Source organism: Protopterus annectens, chromosome 4.part0 (genome assembly GCF_019279795.1).
Source record: "Protopterus annectens isolate FY-2018-M chromosome 4.part0, PAN1.0, whole genome shotgun sequence".
NCBI lineage: Eukaryota > Metazoa > Chordata > Ceratodontiformes > Protopteridae > Protopterus > Protopterus annectens.
The window spans coordinates 1,347,361,915-1,347,388,719 of NC_056733.1; the positions used below are offsets into that span (position 1 = coordinate 1,347,361,915).

General features: G+C 40.3%; 1 protein-coding gene across 1 annotated transcript in view; it reads right to left on the reverse strand.

Annotated features, from left to right (window-relative positions):
- Positions 1-26,805, reverse strand: part of AFAP1L1 (actin filament associated protein 1 like 1) — a 507,629-nt gene that overhangs the window by 68,170 nt on the left and 412,654 nt on the right. The window contains exons 16-17 of the mRNA XM_044069203.1: positions 26,616-26,780; positions 24,387-24,565 (exon numbers count right to left, since the gene is read on the reverse strand). Coding sequence (XP_043925138.1) covers positions 24,387-24,565; positions 26,616-26,780 — 344 coding nt within the window. The remainder of the gene's footprint in view (positions 1-24,386; positions 24,566-26,615; positions 26,781-26,805) is intronic.

Genomic DNA, 26,805 nt, shown 5'->3' on the forward strand with positions numbered 1-26,805 from the left:
TATACCAACTCCGAGATCGCGCTACAGTGGGGAAAAGGGAAATCTCCCATATTGCGCTGTATGTGGAAGTGCAAAACGGGAGATTTCCCACTTCCTGTCAACACCACAAAATACATAACAACATTACGTACACACAGAGCGTACAAGAAGCCTTCCTCTGTGAGCACGTAATGTTTTAAGGTAAGTAAATTCTTATTTTTTAAAACTTTACATTTTCGATATACTGAAATGTCGATCATATGGTCTCGACCATATGACATTCGAGATTTCAGTATTTCGATAATGTAAAGTGTTCCCATATATATATATATATATATATATATATATATATATATATATATATATAGACATAGATAAATATAGAGATGGGTCTACTTCAGTTTAAAGGATTTACACAAACCTGAAACTGAAATCATCGAGACAAGAACATTGAACGTTTTAGAAGAACTATAGTGTACAACATTGAAACTTACAAGATCGAACTGTATATATATGCGCCACAACTCTTGTTTCAATTATTTCAGTTTTGGTGTTGTGTTAACTTGTTAAAATATATATACACACACACACACACACACACACACACACACACACACACACACACACACACACACACACACACACTTATTCTGGTGCACATTCATTTGATTGACAGACAGAATTGCAATGTTATTTGTTCAAACATTCTGGGTTTGACATAGGATCATAGGAAGTTACTAGGCTATTGGCCCTGAGGCTCTTATAAGCCTAGCCAAGAGTTTAGCCCATGTTTAGACAAGTCAGCACCTAAAACCCTGTCCAGCAAGGACACAGGTGGAATCTCAGGGGATGTATTTTATTGATGTCACAGACCAGGTTGAGGTCGCGCGTGCAGGTTACTCGAGTGCATGTTGACTTGAGGATATGCAGCATACACTGAATCTTAATAGCTAAGTGAGTTTTGTGTGTGTGTGCATGCAAATGTTTGTGAGTTAGAATTAGACTAAAAATTACGGAAGGAGATAGATGTAGTGTGTTTGCGCTTATGTTTGTGTGTATTTTAGAGGTAAGCGTAAGGGTTAGATAAGGGGATAGATTTAATAGTCTACGTGTGTGTGTGTATTAGTGCATGTGCATGTCTGAACATGTCTTATTTGGTGATAGTGTTACAGAAAGTGTTTTTTATGGTAAGGTTTATGGCTATGGTTAGGGTTAGGGATAAGGTTAGGGTTAGCATGTATTACTTAAGTGGGGACAGGGGGAAGGAAATCAGGTTGCAACGACATGTTACAGAACACATACTCCGTGACTTCATAGAATGGAGGAATGGCTAGGGTTCTATGTTCAGACAAGCTTAGATGTCTTCTAGAATTGGCCTAAGTCTGGGAGAATTCTCTAGACTTTAAAAAAAATAAAATAAAAAGATTCCTTCCTTCATTTTATGAAGGGTATTTTCAAACGATAACTCCTCAGGTGGCAAAGTTGAGGACAAACTGTTTTCTGAGTAAGTATCCAAAAATTGCTTGTGGGTAGGTAGTTCATCCTCATCTTCTGTATCTGAGAAGGGGTGTCCGATTTTCTTTTCTCATGTGAGTTTCCTGGTACAGGTTTCCTTTCTGGTGCGGGCTGCCTAGACTTCATGATATCCATGAAGTCCTGCATCTGCCTGACTAGGTTCTGAGGACAGAGCGTGGCAGAAGTGGCAATGGATTTCGACAGAGTCAGCTGGGGCAAACATAACTGTTGCTTTGGTTCTGGTGTTTTGGGTTGGGATAGGCAGATGACAACGGCTCAGGTGTGGGCACAACTTCAATCTGGTTCCCAAGATATTTCCTCCTGAACAATAACCAATGGAATGCTGCCCTCACCCTCGGTCACTTTGACCCTGGCATCACAAGCCGTAGCATGTGATCTGGTGATGGCTCATAAGGAATTTCAGTGAAGTACAGTCATGGCAGCCTCCTAAGGGGACATGCCAGAGAACATGAGTCTAACTGTCATCAGACCAGGTGCAAAAGTGCCTCACTAGAGTTGAAGATTTTGAGTCAGATGGGGATTTGCATAGAGATGTTGTTGGTCTCCTGCACATCCTTCTCCTTTAAGCACTTATCTTTACATTTCTTAAGAATGACTGCATATTTATGCTTCTGTCAGTAACTGTAGCACAAAATGAGCCGTTAGGCACATTGTGCTCAGTCCCTAAACTAAACAGTCAATAAGAAGGATTGCGCCAGATCTGCTTTTCACATTAGAGATCATTTGTAGAATTTGTATATATTTAACAGGTAAATACTATTAAGAATAAAAAGAAATTCTCCACCAAGGTACGGGTCTTCTGGTTTCAAGCTGACTGATGGAGTTATGACACTTACACGTGTAGTCTTGTACACAGGACTAACATTTTAAAAAAAGAACTGAAGACAGTGATGACCTGGGATAGTGAAAGACTCTGGTATTTGGGCTGGCTGTGGGCTTCTGCATGGCAGGAATTTGCTAAGGCTAAGTACTGCAACACCGACTATAAAGAACGCATAAGCTTACAAATTAAACAAATTTTGCTTGTATAATATTATTTACATGAGGTATACATTCTACAACAGCACCACCCTCCAAAATGTCTTCCTCAAAAGATAATTTTTGCACATGCTTAACAGTGCTACCACGCAGAATGGCAAAGTTGTAAAACACACAAGAAGCTTCCAAGGACTGCTTTGCTGAAGTGGCCTCATTAATGACCTAAACCTCAAACGCAGACTTTACGTTTGATGAATGTATGCCCAGCTTTGCAGCATTGTTGCAGTTTTCCACTAAATGGAATAGTTTAGCAGCTGTAATGGAAGTTAAGCTGTTGGATGTGCCTTATAAGCATTGTGACAATTAGATCTGAAGTATCCAAGTGGACATTTCTTCAGCTCCAAATTACAGAGCAGGAATGAATGCATCACACAGGATAATCCTAAGTTTTGCCCCATATGATTTTCTGTCATTTTTCTAAGCAGTAACTTAATTTCCCTTCTACACAGCAACATCTTATTCCCTTATATGAAATTCTCAGTGAAAAGGAAATAAAACAACTGCAGTAAAGGTAGTTCAAGCAGAGGTCAGAAACAGCCCTGAGGATGATTTTATCTGTTCAGAGAAGCAAGCAGTCATTATCTACACACACGGCCTGAAGCTTGTATAACCTGCTGGCTAAGGTTAGTGACCCCAGAGGCAGCATTTTTAAAATCGCAGGCTTGCAGGGTGACAAGTCTGACAAAGATGGCAGCTTGACCAAATATTTCTGCTCCTGACTGAATGAAAATGTATATGAATTGACATCCTCAGAAAGGAACAATACACTGGAAATTGAGGAAAAACAACTTTATAATAGTACAGAAGCCAGAAGTCATTTTTGAAGAGAAAATGCTGACATTCTTAAAAAAGAAGTTATGTCTTACCATAACGTTCCATCTGAGTTGTTGATCTTCTTCCAGTCATCACTGATGGGTTTGGTTCCGAGCCCACGGAACCGAATCGGCCTTATACCAAGCTTGCGTGCACCAAAAACTCTCAAGCTAAGCTGCTAGCCACAATGCCCTTTGCTCAGTTACCACAGATCAAGTTTGCATGCAACATATAGAGAAAGAATAAGCCAGAGGCCATCTCTGTGCAGAAACCCTAATACACCACGAAGACCCAGAAGATCCACCAGGAACCTTAGGATGGGGTCGGTGGGAGGGTGTGATGACTAGAAGAAGATCAACAACTCAGATGGAGTGTTATGGTAAGACATAACTTCTTTATCTGAAGTTGTTAATCTTCTTCCTATTCATCACTGATGGGACCGAGTCCCCAGCTACTTGGAGAACCTGGGTGGCCCTTATGGAAGAACATTCCTGAGAACCACTGAGCCAAAGACCGCTCTTCCCCTGGAGATCAGATCCAATTTGTAATGCTTGATAAAAGTGTGGTGCTTAGCCCAAATGGCAGCTGCACAAATGTCATCCATGGAGGCCCTAGAGTGGAAGGCAACATATGCTGCAATAGCCCTGGTTGAGTGAGCTTTGATTTGGCCTGGCTAAGATCCCTCCATAAGTGAATATGCGAAGGCAATGCAATCCCTGAGCCATTTAGACAAAGTAACCTTTGATACTGCACCTCCCATTCTAGGGCCCACAAAGGAAACGTAAAGCTGGTCTGACTTGCGGAATGATTTAGTTCTGTCCAGATAAAAGCTTAATTGTCTATGAACATCCAGGGAATGTAGGCAGTATTCTCCCTTGTTAGAGTAATTTGGGAAAAACACAGGGAGCTCAATGGACTGGTTAATGGAAAAATCAGAAACCACTTTGGGGAGGAAGGATGGGTTAGTTCGAAGTGATACTCTGTCCTTATGAAAGATCAGATAAGGGCTCTTGATACATAATGCTTGTAATTCCAAAATTCGTCTTGCTGAAGTTATAGCCACCAGGAATAAGGATTTCCAAGATAAGAATTTTAGATCACAGGTGGAAGCCATCTCAAACAGGGGCAGAGAAAGAGCCTGCAGAACCCAGGACAAATTCCATGCTGTCTGATGGGAGGCCTGCTGTGAAAAATACCCTTGAGGAAGGTCTTGCAAAGACAAGAGGAGACAAGTGGTACTCCTTCAGACCCATTATGGAAGTTGGAAATAGCTGCTAGATGGACTTGGATGGTAGAAACCGAGGCACCTTTGTTGAACAGCTCAGCCAAATAATGAAGAATAGTGGCTATGGGGGCTGAGAATGAGTCTAGCTCCTGATTACGTGACCAAATAGAGAATCTTTTCCATTTAACCTTGTAAAGTTATAAAGAAGAAAAAAAACTTTTTCAAACTATTAAATATATATGAAAAAAGCACTTAGCTGGAGAGTTCGGTGAAATGCTGCTATATGGCTGCACTGCAAATGAGATCTGAGGTAGCTGAGCAAAGGGCATTGTGGGTAGCAGCTTAGCTTGAGAGTTTTTGGTGTACGCAAGTTTGGTATAAGACCGCCTCGGTTCCGAGGGCTCAGAACCGAACCCATCAGTGATGAATAGGAAGAAGATTAACAACTTCAGATGAGATAATTAGTCCTTATCATGGAGGCTTATCATGCCACAAGGACACATCTGTAAGAAAAGTTAAAGTAAATGGAGACACAGGACTCATGTGAATGCTAATAATAATTCTACACACACACACACACACACACACACACACACACACACACACACACACACACACACACACAGCAGACTTCAAAGTTTAGTAGCAGCTGGAAGTTATACAACCAAATGTAGAGATTCAGTGTCTACTCCAAGCTGGAAGTATCCAATGCATAGGTAGAAAAGAAGTAACACAAGCATACACTGGTGGTGCTGAGCACATAAAGAAAAGTGGAATGGTAATCCAGAACAGATGCAAGTATAAGGGATCACCATGGCATAGCTCAATATTTCACTTTGTCACTTTGAGGAAGATTATTACTCTCACTTATACAAAACAGGGAAAAGCCTGAAGCAAACAAGGACAAAGATTTTTCTTTTTGAAGTCAGTATGCAGTACTTATAAGTACTCATGGTGAATCACAGTGAGAGATTCTTGCATTTCACAATCAAAATTAGTCACTTGAACATTCCTTAGATCAGAGGTCAGAGACAAGGACAACATCCAGATATATATGCAGACCTGGAGAATATAATGTCATTTAAAGAAGTTAAATATAAGGTATAAAAAATAGGGTATAAGGAGAACAACTGTCAACTTTCAGGATCTAAAACATTAAGAACTGAACAGAATCAGTACGACAGGGAGATACATCGGCAGCTCGGGAAGACATGACAAAACAAGGGGCTAGACAAAAACAAAGTGGGGGATCACAAACAGAAGCTGCATGGGGAGAAATTTGGGCAGAAAAACCATTGAGGAAGAAGAATATTATCAGCGGTAGTCCTGAATGCAGGAGTAAGATCTTCCAAAGACAGCAATGTAGAAACAATTGGCTAAGTTTATCGTGTCATTTTAAGGGGATCCAGTATCTGTCTGCCAAGGATGACATGATTGACAGACCTCGATTCTTTGCCAGAGATGGCCTGCATCTGTCACCCCCTGGGCTTCCGGTTACTGGCCATGGCTCTTGCCACCCCTATAGTGCCTTTTTAGGTGGTGTTCCAAAGACCAAATTACCACTGTAACAGCTACAAACAAATGCAATCTGAGAGTCATGCTGCTCAATGCTAGAAGTCTAAATTTCAAAATGCACTCGCTCGAAGCATTCCTTAAAATGAAGAACATCAACATTTGTGCTGTAACAGAGACCTGGTTCAAGGCAGCAGAAAGCATCCCTGCACAACCAGGCTATAACTCATTCCACAGCTTTCGGCCCCAGAACTTGGACCGAAGCTCCACAGGTGGTGGTGTTTCCATATTCATACAGGATGTGCACATCCCAAGACTGGTAGCCCAACATAATGCATCTGAGATATTTCAGGTGCAGCTAACACTGGATAAGACAATGATTCAGGTCATAGCCTGCTATAGGTCCCCAACCATGTCCCAAGACTCACACTCCACGTTCCTAAGCATGATGAAGAATATTAGGGCCCAACCTAACACTCTCATACTGGGAGACTTCAGCTACCCCTGCATTAACTGGGAAAACTACTTGTGTACCAATACACTTGCCCAATGCTTTCTGGAATTCATTAATTCCAATGCTCTGGACCAGCTTGTTCTTTCCCCCAGTAGAGGTAGCAACATCCTTGACCTGGTCATTACTAACATAGGCAACCGTTGCTTTACACCAATAGTCAACTCCTCCCTGGTTAGATCCGACCACAGACTAATCACCTTGGAAATCCACATCCCCCCCACAAAGGTAACCACCATGAAAAACTTCTCCAAAGCTAACTTTGGGGTCCTAAAAACAGAGGTGGCTAACTTCACGGCACCCATGCCAATGGAGAATAGTTGCATGACCGCCGAATCATACACCAATGAACTGTACGAACACGTACACAAATGCATGGATATCACCATACCCAATGGAACCAAAATGCTCTCCTCAAAAAAAAAGGAAGCTGATCTGGTGGTCCCGTGCCATAAACAAACTCAACAACAGAAGGAGGAAACTGATGCGGAATAAGGTGAAGTCCCAAGACTGGACAAACTCCCTTACCAGCCTCAACAAAAGATTGAGATCCCTCATCAAATCCCCTAAAGCTAGCTATGAAAACAAAATTGCAGCAGATAGTAAAGACAACCACAAGGCCTTCTTTAGTTATGTAAAGAATATCCATGGCAATACCCAGATTTGCTCTGAGCTACTGCACAATGGTACCTCCTACACCAAGCCAACAGATATTGCCAATATACTGGCTGATAGATTCAGTGCTAACTTTACCCCCCCAAAGGACCAATCACAATACCAGTAGATTGAAAGGCCCCCAGTATTACTGCTGCACAGGTTAAAACAGCACTGTACAAGGCCAAGAATACAGCTTCTATGGGACCTGACAATATCCCTGGCTGTGTTCTACATGAACTACAGAGTGAACTGGCACCTCACCTGTGTGCCCTGTGCAGTCACAGCCTTACCTCAGGCTTTGTCCCTACCAAATGGTGGACTGCTACAGTCATCCCTCTCCACAAAGGAGGAGCGACTACCGACCCTGGGAATTATCGCCCCATTAGCCTGACGAGTCCGACATGCAAAGCTACGGAACGCATCATCATGGACCTAATAAACAAGGACATAGGGAATCTCCAAACTCTGGATCCTACATAGTTTGGTTTTGTGAAGTGTAGATCATGCTTGCTCAACTTGGTCGACTTCTTTGAGTCAGTCACCAGAGCTGTGGATGAAAGCAAGGTGGTTTATATAGCCTACCTTGATCTGGCCAAGGCCTTTGATACCATTCCCCACTCAGGAATCGTAGTAAAACTCACTAAGCTAGGCATCAGCCCCTATATCACTAGGTGGTTTGCAAACTGGATCACAGATAGAACTCACAGTGTGAAAGTAGCTGACTCCAAGTCAGACTGCTGATTCCACGAGTGGAGTCCCACAGGGTTCAGTCCTGGGTCCTCTCCTGTTTGGTATCTACTTCTCTGAAGTCCAGGTCAACACGAAGGGACTTTGGCTGACAAAGTTTGCAGATGATTGCAAGTTGGGAGCTATTATTAACTCCCCAAGTGATGTTGACAGCCTACAGAAAGGCCTCAATGAGACCAACGACTGGTGTCAGAACCATGGCCTTAAGCTCAATGCCAAAAAAATGTGTTGTCATATCCCTTGGGAACAACCCAGTTCCTTTGAATTACCACACTGATGGTAGTCCACTGAACACAGAAGGTGTTATAAGAGATCTGGGAACACAGGTTGACAGCAACCTCACCTTTGACCATCACATTGCCACTGTGGTCAGAAAGTCGTTCTATGTGGCACATCTCATTTCTAAGGGTTTTGCATCCAGGAAGAAAGAGGTCATTGTCTCCCTCTAGTCTTCCCTCATTAGGCCAATCATTGACTATAATTGGAAAGGCTGCAAAAGTACCTCACAAAGAGGATCCCAGGCCTTAAACACTTGTCCTATATGGGCAGAATAAAAAAACTCCAGCTATTCTCTGTCTCATATCACCTACATAGAGCTGATCTCTGCTTGACTTACAAAGCTATGTCTGACCCAGCTCTGTTAGAAATGCTACATCTAAAGAAATCCCAATACCTCCGCACCACACGCTCCAAAGACCTCAACCTCATTACCACAATCAACAGAACATGCTGGAGGGACAGGTTCATAACCCAGAGACTGCCCATGCTCTGGAATGGACTTCCCATATATGTCAAGCAGTGCACCTCACTGGCCCTCTTCAAGAGAAATATTGATGAGTGGATGGGAAATAGAAAATTCACCCTGGGGATCACTCCAGTGGCTCTACTCGACAGAGGCACTAGGAACTAAGGTCAGGTGGCGTGATGCCAGGGTAATCCTATGGGCTAGGCTTGTAAAGACTCCAGGGCCATTAGCCTAGTAAATACCTATGAATGGGCATAAATGCTCCATCTCACAGGTCAAGTACTGCTGATTGCTCAGGGGATTGCAATGATGAGATTGTAGCACCTCTAGGACTCACTTGTTAAGGTCACTAGACTCAGTGAAGTGAATGTTTCTAAAGGCTGTAGACAATTATTGAGCAATAACTCACCTTTAAGCAGTTTTCAATAGAAGCACTCATATACTGTTGAATGTTTACAAAGCCTAAAGTATATACTACTTGTTCTGCTGGCCTTGGAGAGGTCCCTTAAATGTCCAGAAATCATGAGTATACCACATGAGTAAGGCCAGACAATTTAAAATTCACATACTTGTTCACCTAATGTTAAGAGGTACACAGGTAAGATAAACTTTGTTTCTAGGTCCACCCTCATTACTTGAAAAAACAAGTGCAGTAACATTCTCCATCTGATTTGTCCCTATATGCAATATAAGTTGGACTAGTAGGAGAACTTCAGTGGAGGAATTCAAGCTGCATTATTTTTCTCTAATTATATTAATAAACTTTTTTCATGGCAGTATATGAGCATTAGAAGACTATGGATGAAAAGGAAAATCAAATTATTTAAGGATGGGGAGGGGGGATATAGACCAGAGTATATATATTTTTTTAAATTGGGCACCTAATGAAAATCATAACACAGGAGATCATGAGTAAATGTGTTCTAAGGGGGGTGTTTTTTCTAGCTCCCTTCCAATAATATAATTTATGTTGCAGGAATCTTTGAGAGGTTATTGGACAAGCGAAGTTCAACTCAATTTTCAACAAAGTTTGTGGAATTTGCATGCAAAGGCAGAACAGCATTTAATCATCTGTTATAAATAACTCGCAAAAGATACATATTTGTATTAACGTCTTTATATGGTGTGATGTACGCTTTTCAAATTCGTATCAAATTTAATCACACTGATAAACAGTTTAACACAAATTAACTGAGTCAGACATATTTTTCAAACATTTTAAGAGTTCTTCTAAAATGGTTATGTGGAATACTTTACAGTTATGTGTTATAAACAGAAAAGACAATGTGAAAAGCTGACGTCACCTGTACTAGCTACTCCACCTGCTTTATCTAATTGAATGCAATGATCCATATTAGGAAGAGGTTAGGATGTGCAATGTAATAAGTCATCCAGTCATACATCCAAATCAGTTAGAAATGGTTATACTGAAAGGGAGGATCAATACGTTGTGACGCTTTTTGTACCCGTGATTACATTTCATTTTTAAGGGTATCTAGCCAAGTCAGAACTTTGGATTTTTTACTGATAAAGTGCACAGTATAAAGAAAATGAGAAGACATAGGAAGGATGCAAATCTTTTATGTCCTTGTGTTCAACATTCAAGAGTGCCATACAAATTCTTAAAACTTGTGGTGTTACTGGAATATTATGCTATACAGATAATGCCTAGTGTTTCAGAGGAGGTTTGGCATGATGAAAGTCTCTACCACACAGATACAAGGTACAGTGTTTGACTATGACCTCCGGTTATTGACTAGGCTTGGAACATGTTTGTAAAAGTCTACAGAGAACAGTCTAGTAGTTACTTATGAACTCTCTAGTGATAATCGAATATGGTTTATATTAATGAACTAAATGTTACATAACCAAGACAGGGTATTTGCTTTTTCCCCTTCTTTACATTGGAATATGGTTTATATTAATGAACTAAATGCTACATAACCAAGAGAGGGTATTTGCTTTTTCCTTTTAGCCTCTTTACATCAGTGGGGGGGATACAAGGTAAAGCAGCCCAATATCATTCTGATACAGTGTACGGAGTGGTGGCATTCTGATAAGACTGCGAAGGAGTTGGTCACCGTTTCAGCTTTGCGGATGGACCTAGAGATGAACATGGGGGATGGGAAGAAATAGCAATAAACAAACTAATAAAAAACAGGTGTCACTTCACTGCACAGCACAGACTGGTTTCTCTCATAGGTTCATAGATAAGTACTAGGCTAGCTGCCCTTGTGGTTCATTTTAAGCGTAGCCAATTTCCCTTTCTGTGCTTGAAATAACCTACTCCACCTGGTTATAGATGATTAAATAAATACATAGGTAAACAAATGAATAAAATATGTTGAAGACACCTTGAATGATTAGTGGCCAAGATGCCAAACTGCTTGTTAAATAAAATTCATTCATCACATTTTTATCAGCTTATGTATAAAATAACTGTGGAGTTTCTACAGTAGAATTCAAGCCACAGGTTCAGTGCTCAACAAACTTGCACACTTTCCCTTACATCACTTTGGTTCTAGCACCAGCAGCACACCTCCTACTTTCAGACAGGCACTTAAGTTCCTGATGTATTTGGTCAGCATTCCATGCTGATTTGTGTTGTATAAAATTTCTCTTGTTAAGAGCAGTTGGGCATCTATGCTAAATGTGAGTTACCCATCTCATGATCGATAATTATATAATACCCATAATAAGAATAACATGAATAATACAATAGATAATTTGAGGGGACACAATGCATGAGGAAGGAGCTGCACCTGTCCAGTCGTAGTACACAGAACAGTCCTGGGGTAAATTTTCTGTTTTCCACCCTATAGATCTAAATTGCTCTCGAAAATGGACAGGGATGAATTTTTGTTATATGTGAATGGGGAATCTATTCCACAGAAACGGCAACCTGTGTGAAATATTCAGATGATGTTTAGACTCCTAGACCAAGTATTTTTGATTTGCAGTAAATCCATCAATATTGGGTTGGAGGATGCCTTGTATGCCAGACACAGGTCACCTCTTAGCAGTCTGCAGGATACCGACACCCATTAAATATTATAACCTTGTTAGAAGAAAGATAAAGAGGGAAAGGGATAAAGTAATATTACTACGGGAAACAAAGAGATTTGAATAAGCTAAGAAACACATTTCTGTGTGGCAGTAGCAGACTGTAAACCAAGACGCGCTAAAACAAGAGTGGCAATCTTATTTCAAAGGAAGTACAGTACAAAACAATACCTACTGAGTAACAGAAGCAGCAGATGGGTGATATGGAAGGAAACTCTACAAAGTATGTACACGCACCTAGTGAAGATAAGTCATGTTATCAGTTTTGAAGGGTTGGATTGACTGGCAGAAAGACGGTACATGCACGTTTCGCTAGCAGATTTTAATGTAAACCTGACTGTAAATAAAGACATGATGCACTGCAAAAAGAATATAACACACAACAGAAAAAGAAGTTGATTGAAGAAATGGACAGAACAAATTTAAGAGACATATGGAGAATCTGGTATAAAGCCCTAGGACAGCATACTTTTCCAAGAATATTGACGCACAGACAAGTAGTTTCCTATGTAAAAAGGATATATCCAAGACACAAGGAAATGAAATAAGGAAGAGATGCAGGACACATTTTGGCATGGTTATGATGTAATCCTCATAAGGGAGAAAAATGCGAAAAAAGGCTTTTGGAGATGGAGCCAGCAAGTGATATCCAGTACATAACAAGTAAAACTACAAAATCTAATTGAACAAATTATTCAGGAGAACCTAAAAGAAACAGACCCATTAATACTGATGTAGCATGGGATGGAGTGAAAGCTACTTTTAGAGCAAAGCTAATGGCAAAAAAATGGGAAAGATAGAAGACAAAACAGAAAATAGTGTTACAAAAAGAACAGAGGCTGAAGAAATTTCAGTGGTAAAAAAGTAAAGCAACAGGAGCAGCAGCGATACTGAACTTACGGAAATGAAACTATTAGAACGTGTTGTAGCAGACTGCCCTGACGTACGTAGAAGCAGAAAGTCAAAGCAGGATTCATTCTGGAAGTTGTGTGGGAAGAAACAGCTAAGTACATAATCTTGCCTTTTAATGAAAAAAAGGAACCAGTAGAGACATTCATTACTCAGCGTACCTCTCACCTCTGCAATAAACTCTCCCCTGCAGATAAAGCAGTGTGTTGCACTACCTTCCATTAGACTGACCTGGATAATTAGATGGATTTCTATAAATTCACCCTGGACAGGAGTGGCAGAGGCCTCCTTGAGAACTCACGCACAGTCTAAGGTGGGAACTGGCAAAGCATAGTGGTCGCAAGAAACCTTAAACTTCGTACGATTCTTGTGATCCCCATTATAAAAAATAAGGTAGCAGAGCAGGCCTGTGAGATTAGACACTGGTAACCAGTCACTGGCATTAGGAAAAAGGTTCCAGGAGGAAGAGAAAAAAAATACAAAATTAATGGAAGTATGAGAAGTGGAAAAGAAACGTCAATAAGTGAAGAGGAGGTGTAATAGGAAATAAGTAACCTAAAGAGTGAGAAATCCCCAGGTCAAGAAGGAATCCCAACTGAATTTAATAAATTGGGAGGGGAAACCTGACTGGACAGTTACATGATATAACATTTATGTCACATGATATAATAAGAAAAGAAATTATAGCCCTTAATGGAACAAGTGAGAACAGCTGTACCACCAAAGAAAAAGGAGATCTGGTACATACATACCAATATCAGTATTTAATTTAGACATCAAAATATTAGTGAAAACATCAGCAAGTAGAAAAGTCAAAATGTTACTGTATATTATATAAAAAAGCCAGAGTGAATTTGTGCAGGACAGAAGTCTTGCATGCAACATTTTGAAGTAGTGGTTTGGGGAGTAAATTCTGTTTATGATACAAGTGTTATATTCTAACCCTAAATTTTGTGTACTGTTTGATGGGGGAACCTTTCAAACTGGAAAATAAGTTCTGGCACATGAAAAGGATGGCCTTTGTCTCCTGGAAGATTTTCATTTGTTATTAAGTGACTGAAAATTAGGGTTGCAGAAGAATGCAGATGATCTCTTTTTGCGGGGTTAAGGGATACACCCTATATATTCAGACTGTATTTGATGACAGAGAATTTCGAAGTAGTTATGAAAAGTGCATTTTGAGAAATATGGAAAAATCATAACTAATTTTGGACACCAAGAAACCTCACTGGTGCAGATAGCTATGGATTAGGCAAAGGACAATATAAAAGAGTTGAAAAAAATACCTGATTACTTAAGCTCAAATGTAGGTATTACAGTACAAGATACAAACAGAAACAGAGGCAATGTGTATAAGAAAATGAATGACATATTAAAGGAAGAAATAATGCTTAAGTGCTAAATGGGTAGATTGAATTTAGTTAAGCTAATGATCCCCCTAGTATATGTAATTTAATTAAACACATAACCATCCCCTTTACTCACCTGGGCTTAAATACATTGCAAGTAATAATAGAGGACTGCAAAAGAGGTGGACGAGGCTCATGGATAACAAAAAAAGAGGTTTCTCTCCTACACAGATGAGTGTGGGGCTTGATTCATGTTCCAACACAGGCATTATTATACCAAATGGCTCTCTGGAAAAGTCAGAGCAATAACGTAAGGGATAAATGGACTAAAGGGAATACACTTATGAGAAATGTGGATATCAAAAGTGATGTAAACTAGAGACAGAATATTGTACTACTGAAGGTGTGTGGGGGGAGTAGAAAGACATCTACTAATTTAGAAGATAAAGTAGAACATGAAATACTTAAAGAAAGCAATATAAAATAAGAATTAAGCAAACATCCTAATATGGGTGCAAACAGTGATACACTTCGGCCTAAAACATTAAATATATATATTTTAAGACATTCCAGGTCATAAAGAAATGGCATAAAACACCACACTTCTTAATTTTACACAGATTTGCTCAACATATCTAAATGAGCTTAGTGAAACACATTTATTTTATTTATTGCATTTGTTTACCGGGAAAGTCTGACTGGGCTATCTTCCTTTTGAAAAAATGGCTACATTAACTGCTTTAATGTGTACACTGGACTTACACCTACTACCTCACAACAGTCTTTGTTTGGTTACAGAAAAACTTTCCCTCTTCCGATTACTGTTGATACGTTTTTAATTAAAGACATTCTAAAAAAGAATTTGAAGATCATTTTGGGGAATGTAATCTAACCAAGATATGAGGGTACCAAACCCCTCTTCACTTATAAAAAACACTCAACATTAAAATCGTTGCTTGAATTAGCTTCTTCAACAGCAGACATTAAGAATGGCACACTGGGCACCTTTATGTGCGGAAAATGCAAACAATGCCATTTTATCAACAACTCTTCCAGTGTACACATTGATGCACTTAATGTAACCATTCTTCTAAAGGAAGATAGGACTGTAATAAATGAGGGGTAATGTACCTTGCGTGGGAAAACAACAAGGAAATTCAACTGCAGAATACACAAACATACCTTTGCAATTAGAAACAAAGATCTAAACAATGCATTGGTAAAACATTTTTTACTGTGCACCTCCTTCAATAAATTTACATTTTTTTGTACAAGATGCCATCAGTATGACTGATTTTACAGGGGACTATAAAGTGCGGCTTGAATGCTGCAAATCATGTTGGCAGATTAAATTAAATTTGGATAAACACCCAGGCTTAAATGACAGCATCAATATAAAATGCTTCTTGCTAATGCAGAAGCTTTAATGATTATATCACTGGGTTTAAAATGCCAACTTGACTCAATTAGGTTATTAAACTAGACTTCTTTTTCTTACTAACGTGAACTTATTACCATACTAGGATTGGCTTAAATTTAGAATACACTGTTTTTATTGGTTAACTTTGGTCACATGAATGTACATCACTGTTTTAAACTGGCTGTTAGCACTACACCTTAGATTCTGATGAAGTTCTGTTGTACTTGTAATAAAGAACAAAAAAAAATGTCACTAAAATGTAATTCCTGGCAACTGGAAAACTGTTTTGTACTGCTTCTATACGTTTTTTGTATGATTATGTTGTTAGACAGGTTTTATTCGATCAATGAATACTATCTGCCCTCTTTAAGAAGTGTCCTAAATGTCAGCTTTGTCAAATCTAAACTAGCTTACACTGCACAAAGACATTAGGTCAAAGGTAATACAACCTGCCAGACAGAAAAATGAGGAGACACCAACAAAATAAAAGTCAGAAGCAGATGAAAAAAACGAAATTCAGAATGAGGCTATAGATGAAAGGCATTCATAGTGACAGCAGACCTTGGAATTAATGATTTATGGGCTGCATGGAAAGAAAAATATAGGATCAAAAATAAATAAAAATTCACAATCAATAAAGGTGATGAGCAGGATTTACGAAGAATGTGTTTCAAACATAATCAAGTTAGTCTCAGTAGTGTCTGGCTACAAAGTACCCTAAAGCAAAGTAACTCACATTTAGCATAGATGCCCAACTGCTCTTAACAACATAAATTTTATACAACACAAATCAGCATGGAATGCTGACCAAATACATCAGGAACTTAAGTGCCTGTCTGAAAGTAGGAGGTGTGCTGCTGGTGCTAGAACCAAAGTGATGTAAGGGAAAGTGTGCAGGTTTGTTGAGCACTGAATCTGTGGCTTGAATTCTACTGTAGAAACTCCACAGTTATTTTATACATAAGCTGATAAAAATGTGATGAATGAATTTTATTTAAGAAGCAGTTTGGCATCTTGGCCACTAATCATTCAAGGTGTCTTCAACATATTTTATTCATTTGTTTACCTATGTATTTATTTAATCATGCATAAGAGAAAGTAGCACAGTTCATGGAGTACCTGAAATAGCAAAACATGGGCCTTAAATATATGTTTTCTATGGGGGGCTTCTACATGCAGAAGGCTTTGCCAAACCTGTAACAAGCACTGTTAACTCCTGTTACTGCAACTCAGAAGGGCATCACCCCCAGTTTAGAAAGCCAGTCAACACTACTACATACTGTACAAATGTATTTCAATGGCTTGCACATTTCCCTTAAAAATGTGTCCGTAGTAGACAGGCAAATGTACTTAAAATAGTAAATGCACGAGTACGCATCACCAAAGCAACAGGGATCAGAAGCCATGTAGCTGAATCATGGGAATTTCATTAAGGGATCATCTGCACACATCCCATGAGCCTTGACTACAAGTGGTTTAAGATAGCATGCAGCAAAGAGTAACTTTGTTGGGTATTTCTTGGAGTTTTTACTGAACGATTTGTCTGTGTGACCATTTCAGCATCACCATTTTGAATAGATATTAACATAAGTAATCTCTTCTGTAGGGCTAGGACTAGGACTGGCTCTCTTCTCTATTCCACTCCCAACATTTTTTTTTCCTCAAAGGGTCTACATGGCCTATTGTGACGTATTGAGACAACAAACTCTTTAGAAGGGCAAGGGCAACAAACAGACACACAACTAGCCAGTTCACTCCCATGACTTCAGCAAGCAGACCTTCATACATAAAATGAAATCAGTGAAGATTTGGCACCTAACATGTTTTACAAGGACGAACCAGGAACAATAAGGACAAACTTGTAAATCCCGCAAAGTTAATCCACAGGCTGTAAGCAGAAATGGAGCTTTTAATATAAAACTGTGAAATAACAAAATAACAGACAAAATCAGCACTTCAGTAAGATAAGTGCTTTCATCTTGTTACGTTCAAGACTTCCTCAGATACTATCAATTTCAACAAATTTGTTTTACAAGGACTTAGAAATACACACTTCTTTGACTTGTACAGAACTTCCAAAAGCAGCCACTAGAAGGAGAGGTCATCCAGGCACAACAATTGTTAAGACGGTATTTGTAACCATCAAGCACTAAAAAAAAAAAAAAACGGTTTGGAAGGAACTGGTGGACAACCAAGATGGTAAACTTAGGAGGCCGAGTCCTGAAGTACAGAGTACCAAGGAGCCATGATACTTACAGTCACAGCCCAAACAATGATGCTTGGTGAAGGTGTGAACTAATGACTGTGTGTTCTCAGCATAAATGTTTGCAGCGGAAACATTTTTGAAGCAAGCAATGTAAGCAGACATTAGCTGGGTGTAGTGTCTTTGATAACAGCACTTTTCAATGGGCAGTTCTTCAGCTGGTGACAAATGATACAGCTAGCAATCCACCTGGAAAGGGGCTTGCTTCACAACTACCAGTTCTATCCTCCCCAGAGTAAATAAGATGAACAGCTGTTCAGGCCTCCTAAACACATTTACTTATCCTCACGTAGGACCTCAGCTGGTGGTGCACATCTAGTGGATGAACACCCATCTTGGAGATGAATGGACTGATTTAAGAACACTTTTAACATCAATGTTTGGGAAGAAAATGGGTTGGTCACAACAGACACCTAATCTTTATGAAAGACTAGGTAACAGTCCAGAGTGCTGAGGCCCTGTGAACAGGGGTTAGTTTCAAAGTTGACAGACAGCATCAGCTTTTACAGAGAAGCCTAGCAGTCATAACCTTCACATCCCATACTCCTGACCTCCTCGAGGTTTCAATGAGTACAGACAACTGGCATATGCACTTTTGACCATACACTACTGAAACAGTTCATACAAGTAACACAAATAACTTAAAAGCATCTCCATGCTAATCAAATAGGGAGATACAGACTACCTCTCCAACTAAATGAAGCTACTCTTACATTTAGCAGAATACAGCTGCTGTGTGGAAGGTTTCTTCATAATGTCAATCACTTCTGAAACCCCAGCTGAGATAAAACAAAGACCTAAAATAAAATCCAGTCATAGAGGTAGATATAAATGTGATCCTAACCATGAAGTATTTCTCTAGTTGTTTTACTGGGAGGGCTTTCTGAATCACCAATTATCACAGTCTGAAACCTCATAGCTCCCAGTCACCAAAGGAGGATAAGCATACATTTTTTTCTTTTGCAAATGCTGTGTGGGAAAAAGGAATGACAGAAAAGCATAACAGTCTCCTCTGCAAAGGAAAACATCTTTCTGCTGCTTGCTTCCCTTGCCTTACTGAACTGAGAGGAAGGGGAGCAAAACACTGTCTTAAGTGGCTAACAGGTCAAGCTGTAGTGTGCACACATCTGGAACATCTGAACTAGGCACTGAAGTCATGTATTCACTTCTAGGAGAGGATTCTGGAATGACTTAGGAAGTCTGTCAGAATGTTCATGTCTCTTGGGGCATAAAACTCTGACAGAGTGATGTCTTCTTCTGTGGCCCACTGTTAAGGCTGCATGAGTACATTAGTGTCCAGTTGACTATTTAGCTATCATGTAATGGCTTGGTTGTCACACTAATTCGGGAGAGGCCCCGGAAGTAAGCTTTCCCTCAACAGCCTACAGGATTTAGGAGGACAGGATGCAGCCTCACCTAAATGACAAGAAGCCTTTTCTTCAAGTGGAGAGCTACCTCCATTGATCCATTCAGGAGTGAAGATTAGCTCCCTATTCAAGCATTATAGCATCAACCATAAGGAAGTGCTAAAGATTTAGCTGCAGGAAGGAAAGACTCACTTTTCCCTTTGTTGGGAATTGCCCATCACGAGAGGCTCCCATAATACATGTCTGACACCAGGAGAAGATCCATGAGTATGTGGTGACTAAACAATCACTGATATCTTAATTGCATCCTCATGAATGCAGAAGGCATTGGGACATTTGTGCAGGTCATCCAGTCTAGAAGATGCATCAGATAAAAGCCTAGACTGACCACTGAATCCTGCCTACAGTACCAAGGCCTTGACCTGATGGATCATCTCCACAGGTAATAATAACTAGTACTGAAGATAATCCAGCTCTGTACTGATGAAGGTAATACTGTGAGAAGGGGTCAGAGAAGACTTTGGCCAGTTTACAGTTATTTCCCCTACAGACTTCAGCCATGGAAGTGTCCAATCCAGGGGTACTTCTAAGGTATTTCTTGATGGGGCAACCAATGACTTGTCACCCAGGTAGAAGAACATATAGGTGCCTTTTCCTTCAAGGTCTCCACCACTATGGCACATACCCTAGTGAACATCTTGCATGCAGAGGAAAAGCCAAATGGTTAACACCTTATTTTGAGAGTTGTGTTCACCCAGGCCGACTAAGACAAACTTCTTTGTCATATGGTACTGATTTGCTGGAAGGCATCCATCATGTTTAATAACATCATCCAGGGGCCTTGGTGTGGCAACAACTCAATAGTAACAGTTTTAAATTCCGAGCTTCGAATGTGTGAGTCCTGGAAAAGAAAGTCTGAATATGTATAAATGGGAGCCTACATATATTAAATCTAAGACTACTGTGTCTCAGAGTATGGTATGCCCTTTTCTCTGTGCTATGGTGATTTCAGAGTTACTGCATTAAGTAGAGAGGATGCAGGGGGGGGGGTTGGGGCTGGCCTGCTCTCCTATAAAAGAATAAAGGGAAACAGTGATTATTGACATTCACTGTTCTCCACTAATTTGCTGTTTTTTTCTTTTACTGTATATTGCATACTCACATTTACAGGTCTTAGAATTACAATAGTGAGCCATGGCTCAACCCCTTGGAAAGTCACCAACTGGATGTTGACACAGCAGATGTGACTGAAGTCACTGAATCCAGAGTGGGACACAAGTAGATGTTTTCTTTTTCCTGCAGAACTAGAAAGCGATTAAAACAGAAACCCTGGCCTCATTCTAAGAGGGGGCAGTCTCTTTGTCCCCTCTGAGGAGTAGGACATGGCCTGCACAAGAATTCTGAAGAGGAAGCTTGATTTTTGAGGGAAGCCTTTTCTACAACAGGATCTGTGAGCTTTATAGCATGGCAAAATGTGACTATGCTGAGCACCTACTGGACCTTCTTGATGGCCCTCGAACCCAAGGCATACTTGAAGATCCAATCTCCACAGAAAACTCAGGGTGGCCGACAGGGGTTTAACCACTGTTTGATGCCCGTGCCCTGGCCCAGCAATCAAGGAGCCTCAATCCTCACCACTAACACCAGTGAGAGGCATCTCATATAGGAGGAAAGGATAACAAATACACACAGTAAAGTGCAATTTCCCTTAAAAGCACACAGAAATCACAGTCAGTCCAGGGCTGGTTGCTCCCTTGCTCTCCAGGTCCCCAACAAGACTCCCCACAGGCACAGCTATAGGGTCCAGATCTCAGCCAGCTGGGCAAGCTAAAATCTCCAGCACCCTCTCTGTCCAACCAGTACTTCGTGTCCCTGCCTAAGTAGCTGACACACAGACACTTTGAGATAAGAGTTTATAAAACCACACAGACACTTCTGGGGAAGGCTGGCACAGGTTCTCCAGCTGTGCCCCTTTTACCCAGACTATACAGTAGTAATCACTGCCACCACCCAGCTGATATTTATCAGCTACCCAAAGGCCCTTAAAAAGGTGTCCAATTATTACTGTGCAATATTATTATCCAATTTGTAGTATAGCCCAGGGCTAAAGCTATTACAGTGGCTATGTACAATTTTACCAAAGGCATGCACATACTCTTAAGAACTTAAATTATCCCTACACAAAACAGCCACAGTTGAAAGGTTTAAAAATATTTAATAATAAATAAAACACAAGACAATACTTCTTACTACACAGTGCTCTTCAAGAGTTCAGATATCACAGAGAAATACTTAAAATAATTCAGTAGTACAGTTCTGACATCACAGAAAAACAGTCTAATCTTTCTAGTTTCTAGCTATTTCTAGGAGAAAACACGAGTCTAATATAACTTACATACAGAAACAGGCAGAGTGCTGATGAGTTGGATGGTCAAGACAAAAATGCTTAATAATATCTGATTCTCTCTGTTTTTAAAATCACATTCCTGGTTCCCATTACATCATTCTTCACACTTCCCTGGGTTCCCAGGCTTACAGAAACTGTGTTTGCATTCTTAACGTCTCCTTGTGTTATCTTGCAGCTCATAAGGAAGCAGAGCAATAAAAATACATTTGCATGTTTAAATCTAACAATTTAACTCTTGGTTAAAACAACAGAAAGAATGTCTTCGTCTAGACAGACTGGAGCCGACTTTAAATCAAAGGGTCAGAACATGTTTTACTTGGTCAGTTTTCTGCCAGCAAAATGCAATGTTGTTACACTTTTTGCAGTTCCACATCTAATAGCAGTTTTTCCATTTAAGACAACAAGCCTGTGGTCTTACATTAATATTTACAAATGATAGCATTATCTATAAAATTCTATCTGGCTAGGCTGGGAGCCTTTACGCAATGGGTGAGCGTGGTCATCCTCTTGAGCACCTAAACTGTTGTCAAGGGGGCAGAACAAGACTATTTGATGCATACGTCCTTATCCGGCCACGGATGTGGTTTCCTCTTCTTCATGCATTGTTAGCAAGTCAAGGAGAAAAAGGGAAGAAGTTCATCTCAAAGTTCCTCCAAATTGTGAGGGCCTGTTTCCTTTACAGGAAATCAGCCACCAAGTTCTGTGTGGGCTGGCTGAATAGAACCTCTTCTCTTCAGCAGAGTATGTATGATGGCCTGAGATTCTTCTTTAGGGAAAAAAGACTCAGGCATACCCTCTTGGAAAGACACACATCTCAGTGTGCTACTCTAGCCCTAGCTTCAAGACCGATAAAATAATAGTGGGCTACCTGCTACAGAATCTTAAAAAAGAATTTCAGCCCACACTCAAGAGGAATGAAAGCTTTTAAAACATCTGTGCTATTATATATATATATATATATATATATATATATATATATATAAAACCTTGCCTGATGAGATAAACAATTAAAGGATCTAAGCTTCAATGTGTCAGAAAAGGAAATTCAAATGCTTCTCCCAATTCAAATCTTTAAACTCCTTATCAAGAAGCAAAGTGGTAACATGTTGTGACCTCTAGAACCTGTGTGGGATCAATGATACCACAGGAGGCTATTTCAGGATGGCCTGGTCAGGATCTCCCACCACACACTAGACAGTCTATAGAAGATACCCATCTTCTTGGGAGACACTGAAGCAAAACACAACTACTTCCACTCCTCTATATTACATCCATAATGATGTCCTCCACAAGCGAGTCACCCCAGGTTCCTCCTCCTCTTTAACCATTACATTATCGGACAAACACTTTTGAATGGAAGGATGGAGTGACAAGCACACCCAGGTGGACTTCAGGGGTTCTCTGCAGTGTGCAGTTGTAGATGGGGAGAAGTCTCATTACCTTTCTGTCCAGGAGAGAACAGCTGTCTGTCTAATCTTTCACAGAGGAAGCAGAAGACAGAGAGACCCACCGACCTGCTGCAGACCAGTGAGGGCTTTTTCATGCATGGACGATGTATGTGGCATTGGGTTAAGGGAGCAATGGAGTGGCACGATGTGTTCGGTGAAAGGAGCTTAATAATGTGCCTGCCTACAGCACCACAAGGACTTAAAGGTCTGCACTGAATCTATAGCTTGCATAGGGCTATGTTTCCCAGGGCTATAGTGCTGCTTTCATCAGAACAAGTTTCACCAGACTGCAGACAGCTGCCTTATATACAGTACCTTAACCCTGGAACCTCATGCCCCCTCCCTCATGAAGGACATCATCATGGATATCAAGTAGTGGAGTGGAAGTAGATGTGTTTTGATTCACTGTCTCCCAAGAAGGTTGATATAGTAGACCCTTTTCAACCTGGACCACCAACCATTGTTGGTCCTTAAGGGTGGGGGCCTGGATAAACAAGACATTTGTCATAAGTTCTACTAGCAAGTAGCAATCAGATGACTAAAGGTACTATTAATCAGGATCTGGATGGACATGAGTATGCCCTGGATGGGTAGCATGTACGCAAAGGGAATGCACCCTCTAAGGTGGAGACAATGAGTGCACATTTTCTGGGTTCTCAGTGCCTGCCAACATACAAGAAGAGTGTGAACATGACCCTTCAAACATGGAGGGCTCAGAAGCTACAGATGGGCCTAGAAGGCTATCTCAAGAACAAGTTACTTCCAGGAGGGTGTAACTAATATTTGCCCTACATTTTAACCTTTCCATATAGTTGCACAAGTAACCATGACACAAATCGCTGTTCTGGGCACTTTCAAAATCCACCACTCTCTGAGTAGTAAACTGGATGAGATGTTCCTTCATCCCGCATCTGCAAGTGGTCAAGCTGAACTGCAGGCATTTATGGCAGCATTTCATGTCATGCTCCTCTTCAAAGTAGAAAAAACAATAGTGGTACTGCTCCTGGCTCATTACTTGATGTGATCACGTGAACACCTTGAAGGCCTTGGTGTGTTTGGTAGCATATAAAACATATCCACAGTGAATGCCAGCAAAGGAATATGCTCTGTGGAAACAGCTGAAAAGAGCAGATGGGTTTAAGGGCTAGGTGTGCTATCGTACTACAGCATGTGACATCATTACATGCACCAGCAGAAGGCATACATGCCACCAATGTGGAAGCTTCAAAGAAAAAAGAAATGTCAACATGAAAGGAAGACAATCACAGACCCACAGAGTAGGGTTTTAGATATTAGATCTCGCTAATAACTTTGGTAACAGCTGTCTTTAAAAACACTAACCCTTTATGACTGCTAAAGCACAGGACAATTTGCCGCTGTTAACATTAAGGACTCACCACAGCCTCTGTTTTATCATTCAGTGATAGTCCCAGTGCTGGTCCACCTGCCAAGGACTTCTTCAGACTCTCCTTTACTTCGGTCAACTTGAGCTCCAAATCCACACGTTCAGCCTCCTTCTTTCTGCACTGCTCTTCCAGGTTTGCAATTCTTTCCTCTAATGCCTTCTGTTTCTTTCCTGTGTGCACAAAATTTCAAAAGTCAGAGTATCCATGGACAGTGAAACTTTATGTAACTGCCACATGTCACGGACAGGTATCATTACAGAAATAACTATTATATTTTCATGGCACACATTCTGATCATCTACCTACCATGTACATGTACAGTAAAAGTTATCACTCCTAAGTAACTAACAAATGTGCTCACTTAAAACTGACTGTGACACATATAAAAGTTCTTATACCTGCTGTTCCTTGTGTTAGACCTGGTTCCAAGTACTTTAATGGTGAAATGCACTTGGGCCTAAAACAACTAAGATGGGAAAATAGGGGAAGTTAGATGTTGCAGAGATACTCATGGTTTCTTCTTAACACATCTAATGTCTATCCATCCCACTAATACAGAGGATGTGTTTCACTTCGGTCACAGATATGCACATTAAATGTGTATGCGTAGAACTGTTTGTTGTTTTACTGTAGCGTGGTTAGAGTTTTAACTGTTGCTTGATGTTTGAGGTGATGTTAGCAATTGTGTAGTTACAATAGTTGGTGAGGCGATGTAGTAAGTGTATGATATGTTCTGTGTTCAGTCATTATTTTCGACTACTGGTGGCTTGACAGCTTCATTTCTCAACAAAACCTTATATGGTTTGTTTGTGTCTTTTGGCTTTTCCCGGTTAGGGGTCGCCACAGCGGAACTCCAGTCTGCTAATGATTGGCAGTAGAGTTTTACGTGCTGGCTTGCCGGGACTAATGCGCAACCTTCAACGAAGGAACGCCCATTCACGCATGTCGCCACACGGAAGACGCTCTAACTGAGAATCGAGCGGGCAACGTCTAACTGTGAGGCGACAACGCTACTGCAGCACCACCCCCGCAACCTTATACAGTGATATATACATATACACATACATACATACAAACATGAAGAAGCTAGAACAGGTCCATAAATACACTGAAAAGTAATTCTGACTTCTAAGATGCTAATGAAATCATTTCACAGAGTGACAAAGCACATTATGCACCACAGGATGAAAAATCTACTGCTGTGCACTTCAGCTCCAAAAAATTGCTACTGCTTTTTGGTTATAACCAGTGTTAGCCCAGAAACCAGCTAAACTACTCAGCAATGTGGAAGACAATAATGTAATACAAACATCTTTGTATGAAACATAAATTAAGGTTAGCATCACATACGAAAGTTATTTCACTTAAAAGGTAGATCATAAAAGGTTGTTGTGTCTTTTGGCTTTTCCCGGTTAGGGGTCGCCACAGCGGAACTCCGGTCCGCTAATGATTGGCAGTTGATTTTTACGTGCTGAGTTGCCAGCCCTAACGCACAACCTTCAACGAAGGTACGCCCATTCATGCATGTCTCCAAGCAGAAGACGCTCTAGCTGAGAGTCGAACCGGTCAGCGTCTTACTGTGAGGCGACAACGCTACCGCAGCACCACCACCGTGGATGTAGATCATAAGAAGTATGAATTAGAAAATTTTGGATGTACTGCCTAAGACTGCACCTTGTAAAGTGCTGCCATACAGCAGGTACAATGGCTTCTGTTAATACACATGGAACTGTGCAGCAAGTCTCCCACTTTATTGCCACATGCAACCACAAGACTTCTGCAGCATTCCAAAGTTTTTTTTTTTTTTTTTGTACAAGGTTTATGCACAACTTTAAAAAAATACAAATGTTGCAAAGTCTTGTTAGAACAGTTATAAAATAAACTTATGGATCAAGACTGCCATCTACTGGAAAACTTGAAAACTACAATGTGAAATAGTACACTGATGATGAGAAACAGGTTTGTTTCCAAGTACCTATGTTTTTTTCCATTTGTAAAATGCAGTTTGTTCAAAATGGGCAGCACTATAGTGAGATAAACTTTTGTAGTAAGCAGAAAGCTCCCTTAATGGTGCTTCTGAGAAACAGTATAACTAATTTCATTACACAGAAAATTCATTCATACTAGGCAAGGTTATTATACCCATTGAGTAGAAACAGTTTTGGCAGAATACTGTAGGAGCAGCAATATATTATCTTAGCTTATATGGGTTATACCTACCTTCACAAGTCTTCACTGCCTCTTTCAGTTCTTTCTTCTCTTTTCTCAGAGTCAAAAGTTCATTGCGAATTCTAGCCTTCTCTTCCTCCAAGTTGTTCTTCTCACACAGATATTTTTTTGCATCCTCCACAGCCCGGTTCTTCCCATATTTGTACTGATTGGCATCTAAAATCACAGAAAAGGAAAGAAA